The following is a 22,141-nucleotide window of genomic DNA, read 5'->3' on the forward strand; positions in this document are numbered from 1 at the left end:
TGCGAACCGTATATTCCATAACGGATAACATGTAAATAAAGAACAGGGGAGAAGAAGTGGGGTAAATCAAGAAGGGTTCAAGAATAAAATCTCGCAACTTTGACATTTATAAAGCGAGAAGTTATTAAGTTGACCTAAATGAAACTGGATTCCCCTTTCTAATATTCCTCTTTGGAATCTTTATCCATAGCTTTGTTAATTGATCTATGCAACGGGATTAGAGAAAGTGTGTTTTTGAAACAGCCTCGATCTTTTGTTTATTTATTGTCACTATATATATAATATATACAATTAATTATAACGTTTAGAAATTGTAATAAAAGAGAAGAGAAAATGATCGATAGATGTACAAATGTAATTTTAATGTATCGTTTAATATGAAGAATGCAGTGATATGTTATCCATTACGATGATTTTATTATTATACAATCCGATATGAAAGATGTTCGAAAAGTTTTTCTACTTATATCGCTTAATTAATCTTTCGAATTTAATTGATGATTGTTGATCGGTGAAATTTTTCTTCGAAAAGGAAATGGTATTTTTATTAGAATTATGATATAAATGAGGACGAGTGTTACTATCGGATAATATTGTGAAATAAGATATTAATAGATTTATCAGGTACATCGAATTCCGTTTTATTTCACGTAGCTATTGAACATTGTCGTATTATCTAGATTAGAATTCAATGATTCATCTCTTTGTCGAGCAGCGAAATCAAAGGTCAGCGTTCCTCTTTGACCACTCTCGTCCAAGAAGAACGCATTTGAGCACTGATTCCGCGTTAATTATTCGCTTTCAATTAAGCGAAAAAGCTTTGAACGATCTCGTTTAAAATCTTTCAAATCTTTTTCTCCTTTTAATCTCTCCCTCTCTCTTTCTCTCGTCTCTTATCTGTAAAAATTATTGGATAAAGTTAATGAATGTGTGTAGCATCAGAGGTAAAGATAAATCGATAACGAAATAAACGTATTCGATATTATAAAAATTGCCAAAGTTAATAGAGAGAGACGAGATCGTATGTAGATTTTAGCTGAAAGATACAGAGAGTTCGAGATACAACGTGTTCGATTTTTCTTGACACGTCACATGTGGGTGTGTTTTGTGATAAGTCTAATTTTTTGTTCCTTTTCTTTTTCTTTTTTGAACGGTGATCGATAAAAAGTTCCTTATATCGCTAGTTGTATCGATAAGATTACTTTGCTTTGTATCTTTACTCGAAATTTTTATCTTTTTTAATTTAATCATCGTTATCACCCTATCATTTCTTTCTTTTAACAAGCTCATTATCTAAAACAAGCGCAGATATATCACATTGTGTCGCGTATTCTCTCTCTACACATCTGATACTGAGATATGTCTATACAGAGCAATATAGAACATTAAAAATCTCATCCTTAATCCTTTATTTAAATTTTTAATTTAAATAAAAATTTGCACAGTAACAGAGATATATCTACGGCATTAAAAATTAAATATCTTTAAAAAAAAAAAACCTCCTTATAGAATTATTATATTTAAAAAAAAAATTGCTCCGTGTTTCGTTTACAAGAAATCATTATTAAAAAAAAAAAAAAAAAGAACAATCAACGATGCAAGATAAAATAATTTTCGATCGAGATCGATTGCTTGCGAATCATTCGTTACTCGAATCTCTTCTTCTATAATATTCGAATATCAATCGATGACCCGTGGCGAAGAACACGAGTGTGATCACAATCCGGCAACGGTGGAAATTCGAACTCGATACGGCCAACGACAGCGACATCTTCATATTCGATTATCCACCATCCCATTCCCTGCAAACGGATCCTCGAATGTCGAAATTTCGAATCGGCATTCCTCGAAAAAAAGTTCGGATGCGAATTCGAGGCGAGTAAGAGGAGGGGGGGAGCGGACCGAGTGGTCGAATTGGTCGTAAAAAAACGTATTACCATCGTTGAATCCCTATTTCCACGCGGCGAGAGGGTCCCCGCTCTTGCCAAAAGCTACACTTCGCCCAAGCCCCCCTCCCTTTCCCCTCCCGTTTACGTCCGATACCGAGAAGCCTTTGAACCTAATGACTTGCTTCTCCTCTCCTCGAACAGACTCGAGAAAGAGAGAGAGAGAGAGAGAGAGAGAGAGAGAGAGAGAGAGAGAGAGAGAAGGGAGTCGGCGCGGTTCCAGAAAAAACAAGGGAGACTTGCCGGCGTCGAGACGCGACGTTAAAGTGGTCCGTGACTCTGTCTCTCTCCCTCTGCCGGCTAGGAGGCTCTGGTCGTCCCATTTCGAATCGAGCATCAGAAACCGTGGTCGTCGTCTCAGTCCAGGAATAACGACTGCCACGTACATCCCCGTACAAACCATTGGCTCGCGTTAAACTCGCGGAGTGGCCTCAGGGGAGGTCAATTGGTCGTGACGTCACCGGCGCAACACGATCAAATGTATAATAGTGGTGGTGGTGGGCAGCGTAAGCAAAACACGCGGCCGGTTCGTGACCCGAGAAAGACGAGAGGAGAAGCGAGCAACCGTGTCTGCTGCTGCTGCCCACTTCCTCCGTTCGACGAGTAGTAGAATCGCGGATGATGGAAGATCGGCGGCCTAGTTTTATCACCTTATATATCGGGAAGATCGTTGACTCGAATTTCTAGTCGAGTAACTATTTTTAATTATCGATTCGAAGAGGATTGTGAATATCAGAACTCGTTTCTCGAGAATTTTATTATAAATTCTCATTTATAAATAGGAAGTTTGCCAGCCGATGAATAATATCGTGGTGGGTAAAAATAGTGACGTGACAGGTCGGCGAGAGAATGATTTTGAAAATAGATGATCGTTCGAGAACAATTTTTGATTTAAATTGCCGTTCTGGGAATTTTCTTGGATCGAAAATTTCGACCAAAAATATGTATATTTCGATCTCGAAAACATTGCAACAAAATTATTCCACTTGTATAGTGCTTAATGGATAGATCAATTGACATTTTGTCGCGATCCAGTTGTTGAAAAATCACGTCCATTTATGCAAAACCTCGTCGCCCATCGCGCCGCGTCGATAAATCTGTCAGAACTTTTCCTTTGGTCTCGAGAGACCGCCCAAAGATCGTGAAAAACCGATACGATGAACTCTTCTTTCAAGGCCTTAACACTCGTGCTTCGCTTCGTAAGTTTGCTAGACAGTCAGTCGATGAATAAACTAAACACTCGTAAGTGTATATATATATAAAACTCGAGCATACTTGTCATTCACTCACTTTTATTAACGACGTCTTTTTCTCGAGCGGACAGCTGTTGCGATTACTCGAAGACGGACGACGCTCGTTCTTGGAATCTATGATCCGAGTGCAATCGCGTAATTAACGAGAAGGCAATCGTTCCTCGATAATACGTGCGTAATGAATTCTCTTTGTGCTGTCATCGTGTCTCTTTTCGCTATCTCCACATGTAAAAAGTTTCGTTGTTATGTTCGAAGCTGAAGGAAATAGCGCAAAGGCAATATTATTCCTCGAGAATATCATTTTCGAATCGATCGATTTTTCGTTCGTATATTTTATTATAATGTGTGTGCACAGCGTGCGATTCGAGTGGATAAAATTTCAAAAAATTGGAGAGGAAAATTTTTATAATGCATCTTTCGTGAATATTTGATTTTTATAAATTGTGATATGATATCTTTGATGGAAGTGAATTATTTTTAATAATAACAAAAATTATTTTTTAAAAAAGCTCTCGTGATTAAATTTTATACAACAATTAAATTGTTACGAAATATTCGTGATAACAGAATTGTTTATGAAGCAATCGATGCATCTTTATATTCTCTTTAATCCTTTCATTATCACGTGTCACACATATGTTGTTATGAAAAGCACTACTTGCTTTTCACGACTCGATATATGCGATATATGCATATTATGTTTCACGACGACATCTTATTTATTTTCATTAGAAATATTTCTATATATTACATCTGGACACGATTATCACTGGTTTCGAATTGCAAGTGTATTATTTTTCATTTTTTTTTCTTTTTTCTTTTAAATTTTCCTTCCAATCGATGCGTGTAAAAAATAACTCTCTCTTTAAATGGCGGTTTAAAAACGAAAGTAATAAAAAAATTTAAGTACAACATCTTTAACTGTAAAATTGATTAGATACTTTAAAAGTTATTCTATCTCAAACGCGCCTACACGCGCGACACAACACCGTCCATAAATCGAAAGGAGGAATCCGTGTTGAATTTCAATTCGCACGAGTGGTTGAATGTCGTGGACGAAATACGGCGGGGATTAGACGAGGCAGCGCCGGTATTCCCAGCAGAGAAGAGGCAAAGAGCGTGATTATTCGATCGATAGAATGTTATCGGAGGCAGCGTGTTGCGTGTATTATGATATATCGTTTCCCATTTCAGAGGTAGAGGAATAAATTCTAGGACACCCAGTAAATCGATCGATTTCTCGTAGAGAAAGAGAGAGAAAGAGAGAGAGAGAGAAGTACGTACATATTCGAAGAGGTTAGGTCAGGTTATAGACACACACACACACACATATATATATGTCGAGTTAAATTCCCTCGATGCGTGTGCTTTGTAATATTTCCTCTCTCGTTTCGAAAACCGGAGTATAAAATCGGGAAACTAATAAAAATTTCGCGATCGATCGTTTCTTTTCACGTCATGCGATCGATGAAACGGTCCTGTCGGTATCGAGTCTTAAACGAAGCGCGAATAATGGATCTACCGTACCGACCGTATTTTGAAATCGAAAAACTGAAATCATTGACAACGATATTAACTTTACGATTCTTCGATATTGACGAATAACAAACGATTTTTTAAAAGGGGCAGTTTACAACGTTTTCATTATCCTCTGTAATTCCTCTTTTCGCATTTCGTTCCCTTGGAAATTGCATTGTTGCGCGAGATTTTGAAACGAGATAATTATATTTATCGATTGATCGACGGTCGAACAAGCCGGCGATTCACCAATAATTACGAGGCGCGTAATTATCATTCGAAGATGTATTATCGAATAAGGAAAGGGAACGATAATTTATCGATAGGATATCGCCGGTTAGAGGTCTCGATTACAGCCGTGGAAACCGTGTTCGAACGACACGGAGCCTGGTTTACAGCTAAACACATATTTGTCAGTGACGCAGATCGAGAGCCGCGATAACATGTTACACGATGATTTGCGGCGTGGCTCCGCGCGAATATTGTATGGGAGGTAGTTTTCATTCGCAACGCGTTTTACATGTTCCGGCTGGTGATTTTGGTGCAGGGATTCCGGAGTCGTCGTACCGTGACCGCCGGTTTTACTGTTATGCTTTCAAGGCCGTTAACTCACACACCCACTGTAAGCTAAGGCTATATAAGTAACGCTATGATTAAGCCAACTTCTTGGCATTTTAATCGTTTGTTCGCCCATCGAAAACACGATTTACTTGTTGTAAGGGAAACGATCCTTATTAATTTTTCTTTTTTCTTTTTTTTTTATAACAGGGGAACAACGGGGAAAAACGTTTTAGCATCTTTTTTTTAATTAGCATTCTTAATTTCTGCTCTTATTAAATTTATTCCTTTATTATCAAGATGTGCGTCATAGAATATTTTATATTTTTTTCTTCTACATTTTTTTTTAACTTAATCTTACATTTTCTTATATAAATATGATTTAGATATGAATTGAGATTAATTAAAATTGATAAAATATGTTTTGTAAATTTTATGTACTATATAATTTAGGATATTTTTTGTTTCAAATTGAAGAAAAAGAATAATTCCATGAAAATAAGAAATTGAAAATAAGAAATGTGTTACATAAAGTATCGCTTCGAAATAGGCATTCTATGTTGGAAAACGCAGAATCTTATTTTGAAAAGAAATTTAAATAAAGTAAAAGTAATCGATCAGCCAATATTTGTAAGAAAATGTTTATAAAAGTTCATATAACATATCTTTTTTTATTTTACTTCCAACTATAGACCATATTACTGCATAAGAAATAAAAAATACTCTATACATACATATACTAAAATCAATAGAGACTTCATCACTGGAATCCTTCTCGATATTAGAATATTAAAGCTTTGATAAAATATTCATATTGTATACTGTTATAGCGATTGCCATGGATATTATCTACAATTATGTTACAGATAAATTCTGCAATCCTTTTACAGTTAATAATTTATAACTGCTCGAAAGTTTGAAAATTAAACAGAATTATCTTGTTCCAAAGAAAGTATTCATATAATTAATAATATTATACAATAACAATTTTATTACAAAAATTCGAATAATTTAATAACATTTTGTAATAACATTTATCGATCTTAAAATTTTATTCAAAGGAAGATGATAAGTAATAGTACATATCAAATCAGAAATTACAGCGATATCTTCGTATCCGGAGGAGGAACAAGTTTCAAGGTCATCCGTAGATAATTGAAACCGCGAATAGCGGAGAATAGAGTGCTATATATATGAGTACGTACCTATTATGATAATGATATGGCGAAGAAAAAACGCATGATTCAACTAATATAATAAAACAATAAAATTATAATAACGTGATAATTGTGTACGATGCATTCGAGATAAGATAAAAGGAAATACGTGAAACTGATGAAGATAATGCAACATTACACTTTTATTTACATGGATAACTTACATTTAATTTTTTCCAAACTGCAGCCAAGCATGGATGCTTGAAATTATAGATATTAAATATGCAAATAGGATTTATACATAATCGAATGTTAACGTTATATAGGATAGTAACACTTCGACTTGGAAATACGATTGCTATTGCAATGAAATTTTTTTAATAACGTTAAAGTGTTAAATATTGCTAGATAGATTGTGTACGCGATATTAAAAATTTTAAATATTTATTGAATGCAATTGTGACGATGGATAAAATTACACAAAAATAATTTTTCCTTGGCAAACAAAGAAGATACTTAATCCCTATATTTTAGATTAAAGATTAAAAAATAGGAGAAGCAAAGAGAATACAATTCAAATTACAATTATAAATTATTTTCTTCACCTAATACACAAATAAGTCTACTCTAAATTTTTCATCTCTCGTTCAAAATTTATTATCCAGTCCATCATAGTAGTCAAATGTTCAAATCAACAAGCTGGCTAAAATTTGATAATAACCAGTGTCAAAACCATCGAATTTAATCAAGATTCTCTACCCATATCGAGGGCCATGTTCGTGACATTTTGTGCACACATATACACACATCTCTCTCTCTCTCTCTCTCTCTCTCTCTCTCTCTCGTTCTCACCTCTCTCTCGATTAGGCTTGGACGCGCGAGTGGGCGCATAGGTGCACTGTGCGGCGAGTGTAGGTGGGGCATTGAAGCTTTATCGGTCGTAAACACGCGAGTAATTATCGTGGCCGGCCATCTTGGCCCGCAGGCACGTCACATCCGGTCACTGACCATTCAATCGTCGCGATCCAAAGCTACGGCTAATAAATTATTCAGAAACAATGGGGACATCTCGCCGCGCCTCTGCTGAAAATCCACAACGACTCGTGCCGTTAACCTCCTTAATGCCCGGATTACTGAATGAGAATTAACTCTACCATTTTCTGGCACTCCGGCAAGTTCAAGGTTTTTCCCTACACTCCCGAGCCCGCGATTCTTGGCCGAGAATTTGAAAACTGTGATATGATTTCTTAAATAATTTTCTAATCTTTATTTAAATAAGTAATATTTTTATATTTTTTATTTCTTTTTTTTTTTCCACGGAAATTAATCTTCGTCTTTCGTTCGAGGAAACTCGAGCGAAAAGAATATAGACACACCGAGTCTTCTTCTTCTTCTGTCGGAAGTTTGTGTCACGTGGCGCCCATACGGAATCCATTTTTATTTTTCTAGAGACCTCTTCGCTAATTCTCGTAACTTCTCGGCATCGTTGCCGTCACGTCACGAGAAGGATGGTCGTATCGTCGCACGACAGTGGCTCTCATCCACTTTCATTTTTACTTCGAGATCTTTTAATGCATTTTCAATGCTGCATATAGTATAATAAAAAATAATATTATATATACAGTTAAATTATTCACTGTATTAATTATTATACATTACAATACTTATTTAATTTTTATTCTTCTTTAGAATCTCGTTTTTCGAAGTTATTGAAACATTATATCGTATTGTTTCCCCTTGAATTAAATATTTTTTTAATAATTCATAGTGATCATTGAAATGATTACACCTATAATATGTATCTTAATAATCCAAAGACTGAAAACTCTCTGCTTTTGCAGAGAGATCATGCACAAATTGACATTACACGGTGATGCTCGACGAGCATGAACAAGTTAATTGAAATGCAAGCGAAAGAAATCGAACTCGTTCGTACAGATTGACCTAGTTCGTTGATCATCGATCCCTCTTTATAAAAGACGTGCCATTTTAATTCGAGCGTATGCCTGAACTGCATACACGATGTTCCTCATCCTACTTTATTTTTTTTTTTTACTTCTTTTGAGATTGTCATTTTTGCCAAACGTTGAATTTTCTTTTTTTTTTTTTTTTTTTTNTTTTTTTTTTTTTTTTATATATATATAACGAAAATAATATTTTTTATGAATAAATTATAAATAAAGTTGTGTGATCGTCGTGTAACTTTCATCTCGAAAAAGATTATTTCGATTATTCGGTATACTATTTATGGAGATAATGTGCAAATTAAGAATGTTGGATAATGTATGTTTAAAAAAAGCGTGATTTGAACTGGTAAATTTTAATTCTATTGTTAAAAAGAAATTATGGAAAAATTATTTGTGCTTTTTTTTTTAGATGAAGAAGTTCAGAAGTCAAGAAGTTCATTCGATTCTTCAGAATTTTCATTGTATATTTTCATTATATATTTATCTAATATTACAAGCGATGAGAAACGATTCTGTAAAAGAGAAATTTGTAAAAAGAATATATGATGATTTTTGGAAAAAACTTTCAAAATAATTTTGTTTCTCCTCGAAACTATTGAAATTTTAATAGAAATCTAATACCAGAGAAAAAAATAATTTGGATACTCGATTTAATTCCATCCCCTATTTCCAAAATCAATTAATCCAAATTGGAAATATCAAATTGGAATATTATTTATTTATGACGTTAACGTCGAGGAAACTCGTGCTGAAATAATGACAAGGGACAAACAAGGGAAAAAACCCATTTAAAATAGTATAAAAAATACCAGATATATTATTTTATTCAAATATACTTATAAAATGCAGAGATCTTCCATGATAAAAATTTTATCGATATAAATTAATAAGATTTAACAATAAAATCATAAACGTTGCAAGACATATTTCTTTCATTCTCTAATGCACTCCACGCGTTATCTCTAAGTAAATTGACAGAATTAATTTTCATTCGTATTACGTAATCATTACGAGGAAACTAGCCGAGCGAACACTTTCTTGACCCACTGGCTGTATTCGTAGAAAGCGGTTGAACAACCATCGAGGTAGGCAAAGCAAAAGGGAGGCGTTATCGGTGGTGAAAGCGTTAATCGACGACGATTCTTTCGATGCATTATGACGACGGTTATATCGAACGAGTAGGCTTTTTCTGAGGCTCTGATCTGATAATTGAGCGTGATTTTTAAATCGCTGATCTTCCTTTCTTTCGTTCCATCATCCGTTTTATAAAATTATAGAAATATATATATATATATATTTAATTTGTTCGAGATAATATATGATCAACACGAAATGTAACAAACACGTTTGGACATATTTTTTTAAGGTAAAATTTATTTGTGCATTTATGGAGAATTCGAATATATGAGGAAATAAATTAATAACAATATTATATGGCATTATTCGAAGAATGAAGCAAATCTTTAAGTTTCGTTTCTTTAATCGCGTTAATAAAAATTTAATTTTGCATAAATATATTAAGAAAGATATTATTATATATTGATCGTAATTTAACACTTTTTTATATAAGATATTTGAAGGTCGTAATAAGATAATTTCCGTGAGGTTATAAAAAGATGCTTATATAATAGATGTATAATATTCTGATTGCTGGTAATCTTACAAAATCTTATCTTTTGTTGTGTACACGAGTAATTATCGTTCATAATTAATTACCATTTTCATTAGTGTAATAGATATCGAAACACATCGATGGAGATTCTCTATTTTAATATTCAGATCTGTGACACAAGTGTTTTCGTATCGTGTTGATATATCCAAGAATTGATAAAAATGATAATTATCGGTGAATATTAATTATTAAGATTATTGAAAGTGAAGAAAGTAATAGCAAAGAGAAATTTGTAAAATTATTTTCACATTTATCTTTATTATTCATTTTTATATTTGTTATACGAATATTTTACAAGGAATTTTTTTGAATTTGAAATTTATAAAAAAAAAGGATGCAGAAATGTCCCACGAATGACGACACAACTATAGTAGAATTGTAGAAAAGTGAGAAAAATAAATTGAAAATTTTCTTTCCTCAAAGATTTTTCGAAAAATACAAGAGAAATATTTAATTCGAATAACTGTTATAGATAGTTATTCTACAAAAATAAGCAAAAAATATAAAATAAACTTTTAATCCTCGTTTCTGTCTAAAATCTAGATCGAACGTGTACATTCGTGTAATTTCCAAGTTTCCTGAAAAATTAATAAAAAAAAAAATTCGTTCCACGCTTCTCGCTCATTTTCAGAATTTTTCAAACTAGTCGATTTACTATAAACTGAAGAAATTTTATGGATATTTCCCATTCATTTTCCCACTATATAAAAATCACTCTCTTCCCTCATCATAAATAAATACATTCTATACACTGCAACTTTCAAACTGCCATTTAACTATAATAGCATACAATCCCTCAAACGAAATGAACGAACGTCTACTTTCCCTCTATCAAACTTGCCGCTTCTCGTTTCTCACCAAAGTGAAAGAATTCTACGAAACACCTTCGTCACCACGAACACTATTGTAAACATCCGTTATTGCATATTTTCAAAGAAATTTTGAAAAATTGAATGTCCCATCTATCCATTCCAAATCGACGATTTGATTCGTAGGACGACGCGACGGGTCGCGCGAAAGAAAGATCGCCGTTTCAACGAGTAAATTAGGCGGTCGCGTCGCTTGGCATGGGGCCTTCTTCTTTTGGGAGAGAGAGAGAAGAACAAGAAAAGGAGGTCTCTTGGCCGGCGGCCAAAACACTTTTTTTTTATTTTTATAGCCGGTCTATCGTTCTCTCTCTTTCTCTTTCTCTCTCTCCTTCTCCCTTCTCTCTCGCCCCCGATCGCCATTTCCCACCGCTTTCGCGGACGAAATAAGTTTATCAACAAACGCGCGGGAGATCCTCGCCAGTTGCAGGGAGCGCCGGCAGAAATAGAGCGGTTCGAAAATAACCCGCCAAGCGAAACGAGACGAGGCACTGCTCGTCGAGAAACCGTTTCCCAATCTTCTTCATTCAACGATGATATCGATCGTGTTCCCTCTGTCTCCTTTTTCTCGACCACTTCTCGATCGATTATATTGTGAGGTGAGAAAGAGAGAGAGTGATAGAATTCTATTTAGGACAGCTAATGTATTTGAATTTATGGTTAAAATATTTTCTATTTGAAAAATATGTCCATCTGTGTTTGTTAGTTTAAAATTATTTATAAAACTGTACTTGTTTTTTCATTCGTATAATTAGAGAAGAATAGATTGATTAAATAAAATAATAATTGAGAGGTCACAGTAAGAATATAATTTTGATTAATTTAATAAACGTCAGATTTGGCAAAAGTTTTTTTTATCTGATAAATAAAAGTTTTATTATAGCAGTTGCAATGAATGAATGGACAAAAGTAAAAATAATATATATCTAAAAAGATTGTAGAACGCTGAATCGTGCTTTGACGATGTGATTATTATAGATATTGATCAATCGCGTAATAGTAATTTTTGATTCGTTACAGAATTGAATGTATCGATAATCGAAATCTTTTTTTATGATCTTTCAATGATTTTATATATTTAATTATTTTTATTAATTTATTAATTTGCGCTATGTATATTTTATATCATTTTATTCGTTTTTTTTTATTCCAAAGAATAAAAGATACACTTTCCAAAAAATTACACGACGTAATATCGACTACCATTGTATTATAAAATACAAGTTAATAATTCTTGCACTGCTATAATCATTAGTTGAATAGAATATATGGATAATTCATGGATATAATCAATTCCAAACTTTCTAACAAAATGAATTCCCATATAATTATTCATGAATCGGTTGTAATACATTCGGATTTGATAAAGTATTTAAATATCTACTACAAACTCTATCACTATATAATTTTATCCTGTATGAAATCAAGTCTGGAGAAAATTCTTCAATTATCTGAGCGGAAATTGAAATTGATCTTATTTTAAAGATAGTACAAATTTCTTTCTCTATAACATAAGAATCGTTTAAAGAGATAAGAGGCGAGAAATATCAGAATTTTTATTTCTCTCGTCAGATATTAACATTTCTTCTCAATAATAAATGTCGTCATTATATTTATTTGTTATTCGAATATTCTTGCAAACACGATTTCTTCCTTTAAGAAAACATATATTCTATTTCTTATTCGTAAAATTAAGAACCAGAAGAATTTATTTAAACGATATTACTCGATCAATCGATTTAATTTTTTTTTTCTATCGTGATGATATTATTTAAAAAAAGATGGTCGTAACGATTGCATCGGTGAATACAAATCGACAAATTTATTTTTGCAGCAACGTACGAATTTGTTCACTGTTCCATATAGACTAACTTTTAAATATTGAAAGATTAGTTGTAATTACATCCTCTTTAAGAAATGGATCTTCGTTCTTCTTATTAAATTCTACCAGTTACATTTATCTTCTGAAAAATGATTAAAAATTAAAAACCAACCTTCGAAGTTGAATTACACTCCTTCTTATTTAAAACACGCTATAATTTAATCAAATTTTCCGAAAGAATTTTTCGTAAGTAAAAGTTCAGATAAAAAAAAAAACAAAACGATTGTTATTTTGATTTATCTTTGATTAATAAAAACATGTTTTCCTTTATGTATACCGATTCCATAGAATTTCTGTTCCCCCTCCCCTCCCCTCCAAAGCACAACGCCATCGAATCGTCGGCGAAGCCAAGGGTTTGCGTTTCATCAGGTTATTCCACATTCAAAACCCGTGACGGGATATCGACAGTGCTCTCTCGTCGGTTAATCGTCCGTCAAACACGGGAAATGAAATCTGCCCGGAACTGTCGCGGTTAAACATTGCCCCGGGATTCGACTTTTTAGCCGAGGGGAGGGGGGAGCGAGGGAAAAAAAAGAAGAAAAAAAAAGGAAAAAAAAAAAAAAAAAAAAAAAATTCCACGGCGAAACGTAAATCCAGCAGCAGCGCCCCGGCAAAAGGATGTAGGGAAAAATCCAAAACGCAAATAAAAATTTCACCATGACGAAAATTCATATCCCGTCCGAGCGCCGGTTATTTTTCCAACGAACGAAATCCTAGAAACGTAGCAGTATCACGTGACTTTCAATAGCGCGCATGCGGCATCAGGAATTCTATTTCTTTCCAACGAGAGAAGTTCGTTAAAAATTCGACTCTTCGTTTCACTCTTCCCTTGCGAATTGAATTATTCATCCGTTTTTGTTAAATTTAATGTTATTAATCGCGAAAAATCTTTCGAAGATTTGTTGTTAATTCGTTTCAAATTTATGCTGAATATTTAATAATTGGGGATATAAGTTCATTTATTATTTATTGCTCTTTGGTACAGCCAGTTTTTATAGATCTAGTTTTTGTAATTCGATTGATGATTATAAATGGCGGAAAACATACAAATTATAAGAATAATTAAGATATGCACTGGAAGAAATCTCATAAGACAGATATTCCTTTTGTCCGTAAAATCGATCGATCAAATCAATTCGAGATTACAGAAATAATTATATGTACATTCAAGGTTCTTGAAATATATTGTCAAAAAGAAAATTTTGATCAATTTTTATTCATGTATGTAACCGATATAGACACTACACTATCGAAAACAAAACAGCAATTATCGATCCGCATTAAATTTGTTCACACTGTTCTATTGAGAATTCTACTCTCGACACGAGTCGTGGTTTTCAATTTTATACACAACACTTTGATCAAGTTGCACGAGCAACTTTTCGAATTATCGAAGCCAATCCAAACAGATGCAATTCGTTTTACGACAGCGCCATATTGAAATCGCCATATTGGAATTTCAATAGTAATCGAGCGAGCTCGGATCGATTATCGACTGAGCTCTCATTTCGAACTTCATTGACCTGCTTCGAAACGAGTCGTAACGTAACGTAAACAAAGTATATTTCGGAAAACGAAATCGTAACATCACCATTCTAACGTCATAACGTTAAGATACAATATACTCAATGAACAATTAATCCTTGTAGAATCGATCGAACATCGTTCTCGAAACGTCGTTCCATTTTTTTTTCCAACAATCGAAAATTTTAACCTAGAACGACGAGATTGGTTCGATCCTCCCGACCGAAACGAATGGGAGAACGATCTTTTATTTCTTCCTTTTATTCCCATTCGAAACAATAATCGGATAAAGTTTGTTCCTGGCGTCCCGGGAATAATAGCGGGAGGCGAGTTAAAATGTAAAGCAAAGTACGTTGGCGCTGTTCAATTACGCAGAGCGTAATGCATGGATACGCGGCAGAGGGCCGAGGTGGGACAAACCGCAGTCGCTAGGAGACGCGGAACGTCGAGTTTGCGAATCCAGCTTATCCACGTTACATGCACGCGACCATGTATATTCTGGCTACACACACACATATATATATATATAGAGGTCTGTGCATCGGATAAACGCACCACCCCACACACGTATGCAACGCCGCGCGCCGCTCGAGTGCTTCTCCCCCTCCGGGTAATAACAGTAAATCCTTGGTAATAAATCCCTCTCCCCTGCCTTCGTTTCCCCGACCTCCCCTCACCCGTGGCCTTTCTGCCTCCTCCACCTGCCCGTGTTCCTCGTTTTCCTTCGTTCCTTCTACCGCTGATTCCTCCGACTGTTGCCATTTCCGTTCTTCCTTCTGTCGCGTATTTGCGAACGGATTATCGCGCCCCTGGCTTACTTTTTTCCCAATGATGAATCGTTATCGCTATCGAAGATGGAACATTTATTTTTTTTTCTTTTTTTTTTTTCAAATGAATTTTAATTACGCGTTGACAATATGACGGATATATATGTATATATAGAGTCGTGTTTGAAAAAAGAAAAAAGAAGGAGGAATTTATTTTCCACATTGTGGACAATTTTATGATAATAAAAATAATAAAAAAGAGGAAAATAAATGAAATAAAAAATGTTATATTATATTATCGATGTAAATATTATCCGATATAAAGTTCCAAGGCTTTTCGCTCGTTTCAGATGAATTCTACACGATTTTTCTTCATTTTATTCACGATATATATATACAAAACTATATCTTTTTTTCTAAAAAATCGATATAGTTTGAATAAATAAGAAAAATATAATTTTTGGAAAAGCAAGATCTTTCAACAGAGAACTCTTATTATTTCTCGTATGAATAAAGAATCGTTAAAATTATCGTGTGTTTCTAAGTTTTCAAATTATAAAAACGAAAAGAATTATTTCAATCGTTTTTCGCGATTGTTCACGTGTTGCAGCGGATAATTCCCTCTACAGGTATCCGCATCCATCGAATCAATCTAAAAGTCCGTGGTAGAGTTGGTGGAGCTGGCACGAAAGTGTGTAGTAGTAGGGCTGGAGGCCAATTTTCCGAATGCAGTGTTTGCTCGAATCGAATATCGAGGATTCGATCGGGGTCAAGGAGATGAAAGCAGTGTCGGTGGAATCTCTCGAAGGTCGATCCTGGAGAATTATTTGCTCGATAGAGGAAGACTGCTGTTTCACCGATTGCTTTCTTCCATTCGTTTCCTTTCTAACGACGATCGATTCGAATGGGTTTCTGCTCTTCCATTGGATCAGTTCTAATTTCGAGTCTCTCTCTCTTTTTTTTTTTTTTTGTTTTAAATCCGATCTTTCGAAAATAGAGATGGCAGAAATATAATTATCATTCCTTCTACCGTGACCCTCGCTGATTGTAATGAATTAAATACAAACAGAATTTGTTTAAACGAGAGAGAATTTCAATTTCATTTCATTTTCCTTTAAAAATAATTTTTCCGTGATAATTCAATTAGATTTTCATGCGATGAAAAGAATCTCTCTCTCTCTCGATACAATAATTCACCAATTAACCATTAACGACATTAACGAATAGTTTGAAAAAATTTTTTGAATATCATAAATTTATATATATATATATATATATCTCCCTCCCTCTTTCAAAATTTTATAACACATAGAACAAAACAGAAAGAAAGAAAATACGAGGAGAGATGCCCTAATTCTATAATCCTATTATTGCTTACGAGCAAACATATGTGCATACTATTACCATTATAATCACACGTTCGAAATACGCTTAAAAGTCATCGAACGTGTCGTCGACGGAGGAGAGGGGGGGGGCTATAGATGCTCGTCCTCTGTAATTGCTTACGTGACACTACGGCCGTCACAGCGACTGGCTACGTCGAATCGATCGACCTTAATCGACAAGGATGAACAAGGGTACGCGAACAACCTTCCACTTACCGCGTAAACATGGGACACACCGGTTACTCGATCGATAAAAGTGATTACACGTTGAACGACGCATAACATAAAATTCACCCGCCGATATCTCCGATCCTCTCGACATTCCCGACATCCTTATCCTCCTCCTCCTCCTTATCAAGAATCCGAGCCATGATTATTATTTCCAAAAATTATCACACTATAATAAAAATAAATATAATAAAATAACCCTAACCCTCCCCGTCCAAACAGATTTTTTCAACGGATAAAATTCCCCGCCACGCAAATTTTCTCACAAAATTAAAAATTAAAATTAAAGTTAAAATTAAAAAAAATTTCTTACAAGAAATAGAATCGTTGATCTAACACCGTTCTTCCTGTTTCAGAGAAGAACTCGGCGCGCAACAGCCGGCGAAGACGGGTGAGCGAGGGTGGCGGGAGCCGCGAGAAGCTAGAGAAGGAAGCGGTAGGCGAGAGCAATCCATCCACGCGGCAGGCCGAGGACAGGGAGAATAAAGGTCCGGCGTCGGGCAGGCCCGGCAATCGTATACCACGGACCGTATTGGAGGAGGCGAACACCGCGTCGAGCAAGCTCCGGAAACGCGGTACCGTGGTGAAGAGCCCGATCGAGAATCAAAGGCCCGTAAGACGAAGGCCGAGGCTCGGCGGTTGCCAGGAGACGAAAACAGAGGCGGGGGAGGAGGGGGAGGAGGAGGAGGAGGAGGAGGAAGGGGAGGAGGAGGGAGAGGAGGAGGAGGAGGAGGAGGAGGATATCGCCGAGAACTCGGCGGGCAACGTAAAATCGTCCGAGAAGGAGGAACGGTTAGGCGGTAGATCCGAGGGGGAGAACCGTGGCGACGGGGGAGAGGGGGAGGAGGACGGGGGAGGAGAGCGTTGTTGCGATCCCCTGACCAAGAGGCTCAGGACAAGTCCTGTCGGTGGTGGAAGTAGTAGAAAGCTTAGGTCCGAGCGGAAAGGGGGGAAGGGAGGAGGAGGAGGAGGAGGAGGAGGAGGAGGAGGAGGTTGCGACGAGGAGGAGGCCGCGTCCGATCCCGAGGAAACGGAAGAGGAGGAAAGGAGGGGAGAGGAAGAGGAGGAGGAGGACGAGGAGGAGGACGAGGACGAGGGGAGAGGAGAGGAGAGGATCGAGAAGAAACTAGAGGAGAACGAGGAGAGCCAGTCGAGGGAGAGGGACAGGGAACCCGAGCCACCACCTCCGAACAAAGTAGATCCTGGAGGCGATACCACCTCCTCGATTGTTCAACAGGGTCAATTTAACGCGGGTCGGAAGCGTGTTGGCGGCTCGAGGGAAGAGGGGGAGGGGGAGAAGCGGCAGCAGAATCAGCAGAGGCAGCAGGTGTTGGTGAATGGATCGTTGCTCGACTCGTCGTCGTCGTCGTCGTCGTCGGTGGCCGTCGTCGAGAGCAACGTCGTCGAGGGCAGCAGCAGCAGCAACAGCAGCAGCAGCGTCGTCGTCACCGCCTCCTCGCTCCTCGATCCCGATGCTTCGACTTCGCTGTTGAAATCGGCGAGCACCGAGTCGAAGGTTGTAGGCAGCAAGGTAGTAGGGAGAGGAGGAGGAGGAGACGTCCTCGAGGGGGGGGAAGAGGGGGAGAGCGAGGACGGGGACGAGCGCGAGGACGGGGAGGGATCGGCGGAGGAGCGCGAACGGAGGAGGAGGAGGAGGAGGAGGAGACAGGATCATCGGGAGCAGGAAGCGCGGGAAGAGCAGGAGCAGGAAGAGGAGGAAGACTCGCGAAGAACCGAGCTGACTACCGAGCTAGGCACGGAGGATAGCGTGGGTAGCGTGAGCGGCGCGAGGGCGGCGAGCGTCGAATCGGTGGTCGAGCTGCTGGAGTCGAGCAGTCAGGACTCAGGCTCCGTGCTGGAGAGGCTGAGTCCGCTTAGTGGCAGCGGCGGCGGCGGCTCTGGCAGGCAGAGCCTGCTCCTGGAGCAGCAACGGGAGCAGGAACGGAATCGGCACAACGAGAGCCCTGTCATTCTAGCCGAGAGACTGAACAAGCCGCCACCGCCGGTACCTGGTCACCATCACCATCACCTTCAACAATACCATCAGCATCATCATCACACGCCCCCCCACCACCACCATCAACAGCAACGTTACTCGACCGGTAGTCCCGTGATACATCACCATTCTCAGCAACAACAGCAACAACAGCAGCAACAGCAACAGCAACCGTTGCACCAGCATCAGGTAGCGAACAGCGGCCACCATCAAGCGCAACACCAGCAACAGTCGCAGCATCATCACCAGCTGACCCCTTCGAGCCTCCTCGAGGTGCAACAGCAGTCGCACGCATCTAGGGGCGGCGATGAAGCCGGCCTCATGGAAGTGGAGGCCGGGGCCGGTATACCTGGAAGCGGTGTGCTCACCGGTGTGCCAGCGGCGGTCGGTATCCGGGCGGTCGGAGGTGTGGCCGGTAGCGGAGCGGCGAGCGGCGCTTATGGGGACAGCGGGTCGGACAGCGGGGTAAGCTCGTTGAGGAGCGCCGGGTCCGGGGACGAGAGAAGCGGGAGCAGGAGTTCCGCGCTCAGCGTCGACGAGGCGACCAACTCGTCGACGCCCGCTGCTGCCACCACGCCGGCAAGGGTCTGGCACGTGCAGAGCGTGCAGCACACCTCGTTGCTCATGGCCCATCCTCAGCCGCCCCCCACCGCCGGCCCGAGTTCCGCTGCCGCGGCCGCGGCGGCGGCGGCGGCCGCCGCGACCGCTCCACCGGTCGGCTACCAGAGCCCGGCACCTCCACCCGGTCATCATCATCCCGCCGTCGCGTCCGAAATGCTGTGGAGGTCGCAGAGGTACCCGCCGTTGCCCCACTCGTTGCTCGGACCCGCCCAGCCCACCACCGAGGAGATCGTCGAGAGGGAGAGGATACTTCGGTGAGTGTTGATTCTGTTGTTTCGATGTGTGAACGAAAAGTATCTATTACGATAACTGGAATTGGATAAATTGGACAGATGATTTCGATTTCAATCGCTACCGTTCGTTGAAATTTCGTTTTTTTTTTTTTTTCGATTTTTACGTAGAGGAGAAATATCGAAATTAGGGGGGGGAAGAGAGAGGGAGAGTGGAAAAGAGAGAGTTTAGGACGATGAAATCGCGATTAATACAAGAACTTTGGTCGTCCCCTCGATCACAATAGGATCGACCGCTATCGGTTTCAACTTTTCGATCCGCTTGGCTCGGTTTCAATAGCGTTTCTGCACGTTTTTGCACCTTGCGTGCACACTTGCGGGCTCGGCCAGGGAACGAGAAATGCCATCGTGGAAGCGTACCATCTCTCTCTCTCTCTCTCTTTGCGCGGGGCAGCTGCTGCGTGCAGCAGCGTTTCTTGCGCGAGCCTCGGTGTTCGAGGGCTCTTTGTTTGTTCTCGCGTGACTGCCGCCTATAAGAGGGAGGAGACGAAAAAGTGGCCGGTAGCGTGGAAGGAGGCGGACGTGCCTCCACGTCCTCTACCTGTCCGCATTTCCGGGCAGCAGCTGCGACTCGCTGCCAACTTCCGCTCGATTATCGCGATGCGGGAGGACAACAGCCTCGCCGATCCAACTATTCGGCCCGACCTACGACCCTAGTCGATCGCCAACCGATGACCCCAAATTCCTTTGCCTCGTGTGTATAAATAAATTCGAGCCACCTAGGTCGAGTCGAGTGTCGTTGAACCCTCTTTCGTCGCCGGGGTGAATCGTCGTGTCGGGATAACGTCGACTCGCTACTTTTTCACGGCCCGTCGTTTAAATTTCTGGTTAATGCTAATCAACTTCTTTATCTTCCAATATAGCGAGAAATAATATATGTCTCGCTTTGTTCTTCTAAATTCTTTTATGACATTTCTTTTTCGACATTGACTCGTCTCGTTTCACCTCACTATCTCGTTTCACGTCACTCGTTATTATTAGGATATTAAGATAAAGTTTTTCGAATAAATGGTTAAGTGGTTCGTATTATTATTAATTCTACTCCGTGAAGGTTGAACAATATTCGAAGATCGTCGAGTTTAAGGGAAAGCTGACATTTCTAAAAAAGAAAAACTTTCGAAATAACAAAGAAATAAAACGGTAATAATTTATTACGTGTCTTGCACGTACGCGTAAAAATTAATTCTCTCGACGAGATCGATATCGGACAGCGAAAACGCTTTCCTTAAGTAGTAGTTCGTTCTCGTTGAGAAAAAACGATGTTATGGTGTAGTGGAGAAGAGAAGAAGGCCTCGTTGTCGCGTAAATTCGTTTTATTCGGGGTGGTGTCGAAATCGTGTCGTGTATTCGTCCTACGCGCACTTTTTACCGCCTATCATCGACTTAACGAACCAACGTCACCGGATAAATTGCGACGTAGCCGGTCATAGGTTTCTCGCTGTTTCCACAACCTTCTTAGAAGGCTGAACGCGCTTCAACTCGAGCGTGACGCCTCCCCCCACTCCTCCCCTCTCCAACCAAAGACGCGTCCCTTTTCGAGCTCGGCGATTCGTTCACGTTCCCGCGAACAAGTTAATTAACGAGCAAACGAGCGGAGATATTAACGAAAGGCAAGAGCTAATAATTAGCCCCGCGCGGATATGAATGTTTCGTAAAGCAAGCAAGGACGAGTATCGAGTACCCTTCTTCTGTTTCGAGTTTCTGCTTCTACTTTCGGTCACAGGATCTTACTTGTGGCATATATTATACTTTCGCTCTGGTGCATTCTCTCGTGTATATTGGGAACATGTGTTGTAATTATCTAGTCTTTTACGGTCAGGAAAAAAATTTCAGGAATTAAGAAAAGGATTCTACGTCCATTGCGCACATGATAAATGTATAAATATGTACAAAAAAGAATTTTTCTAATTTTCTTCAGTTGGAAAACAATTGTCTCGGTTTGTGAAAAACCGCATTTTCCCCGAATCTTCGAATCGAATAAAATATTATTGTTATTATTAACATCAATCGAAATCAGTTTAATCTTTTCTCTTATCGTGTAAATATACACTGATTACTTCTTACGTCGCATAAATATATATACATATTTATATCACAAGAATGGAAGAGGAAATTTTTATCGAACGTGATGCAAACGAAAAGAAAAAGATAAATAAAAATATATAAACAATCATCAACACGACGCTCGCACGAAATTCCATCTTTTAAATCGGATCCCCTTGAAATTTCTCGAATTCCGGCAAAGACTTCTCGGGGAAGATTTAATTAAAATTTAAAGATCCGAAACTCGGCCCACTTTCGAGAGAAAGAAGCCAAGTTCCTTCTCTCGTTGAAATATCGGTTCTTCCTCGAATTTAACGCTACGATTCGCAAAATGTCGGGTGGCACGGTATATCAAAGAGGCAAACGGGGACTTCGGGCTATCTCGATCGAGCAAAATACTGCGGCGAAACGGCCTTTTCCCCTCGAAACGCCGTACCCTCTCTCTCTCTCTCTCTCTCTCTCTCTCTC

At 38.7% G+C, this 22,141-nt stretch overlaps 1 protein-coding gene across 3 annotated transcripts in view; it reads left to right on the forward strand.

Annotated features, from left to right (window-relative positions):
* LOC122716040 (probable JmjC domain-containing histone demethylation protein 2C) overlaps positions 1-22,141 on the forward strand; it is a 291,449-nt gene that overhangs the window by 160,359 nt on the left and 108,949 nt on the right. For all 3 annotated transcript variants that reach the window (XM_043938733.1, XM_043938735.1, XM_043938734.1), the window contains exon 8: positions 17,080-19,594. In XM_043938733.1, the coding sequence (XP_043794668.1) occupies positions 17,080-19,594 (2,515 nt within the window). The remainder of the gene's footprint in view (positions 1-17,079; positions 19,595-22,141) is intronic.

This window comes from Apis laboriosa, unplaced genomic scaffold (assembly GCF_014066325.1).
Source record: "Apis laboriosa isolate Shangri-la unplaced genomic scaffold, ASM1406632v1 scaffold41_cov147, whole genome shotgun sequence".
Classification (NCBI taxonomy): domain Eukaryota; kingdom Metazoa; phylum Arthropoda; class Insecta; order Hymenoptera; family Apidae; genus Apis; species Apis laboriosa.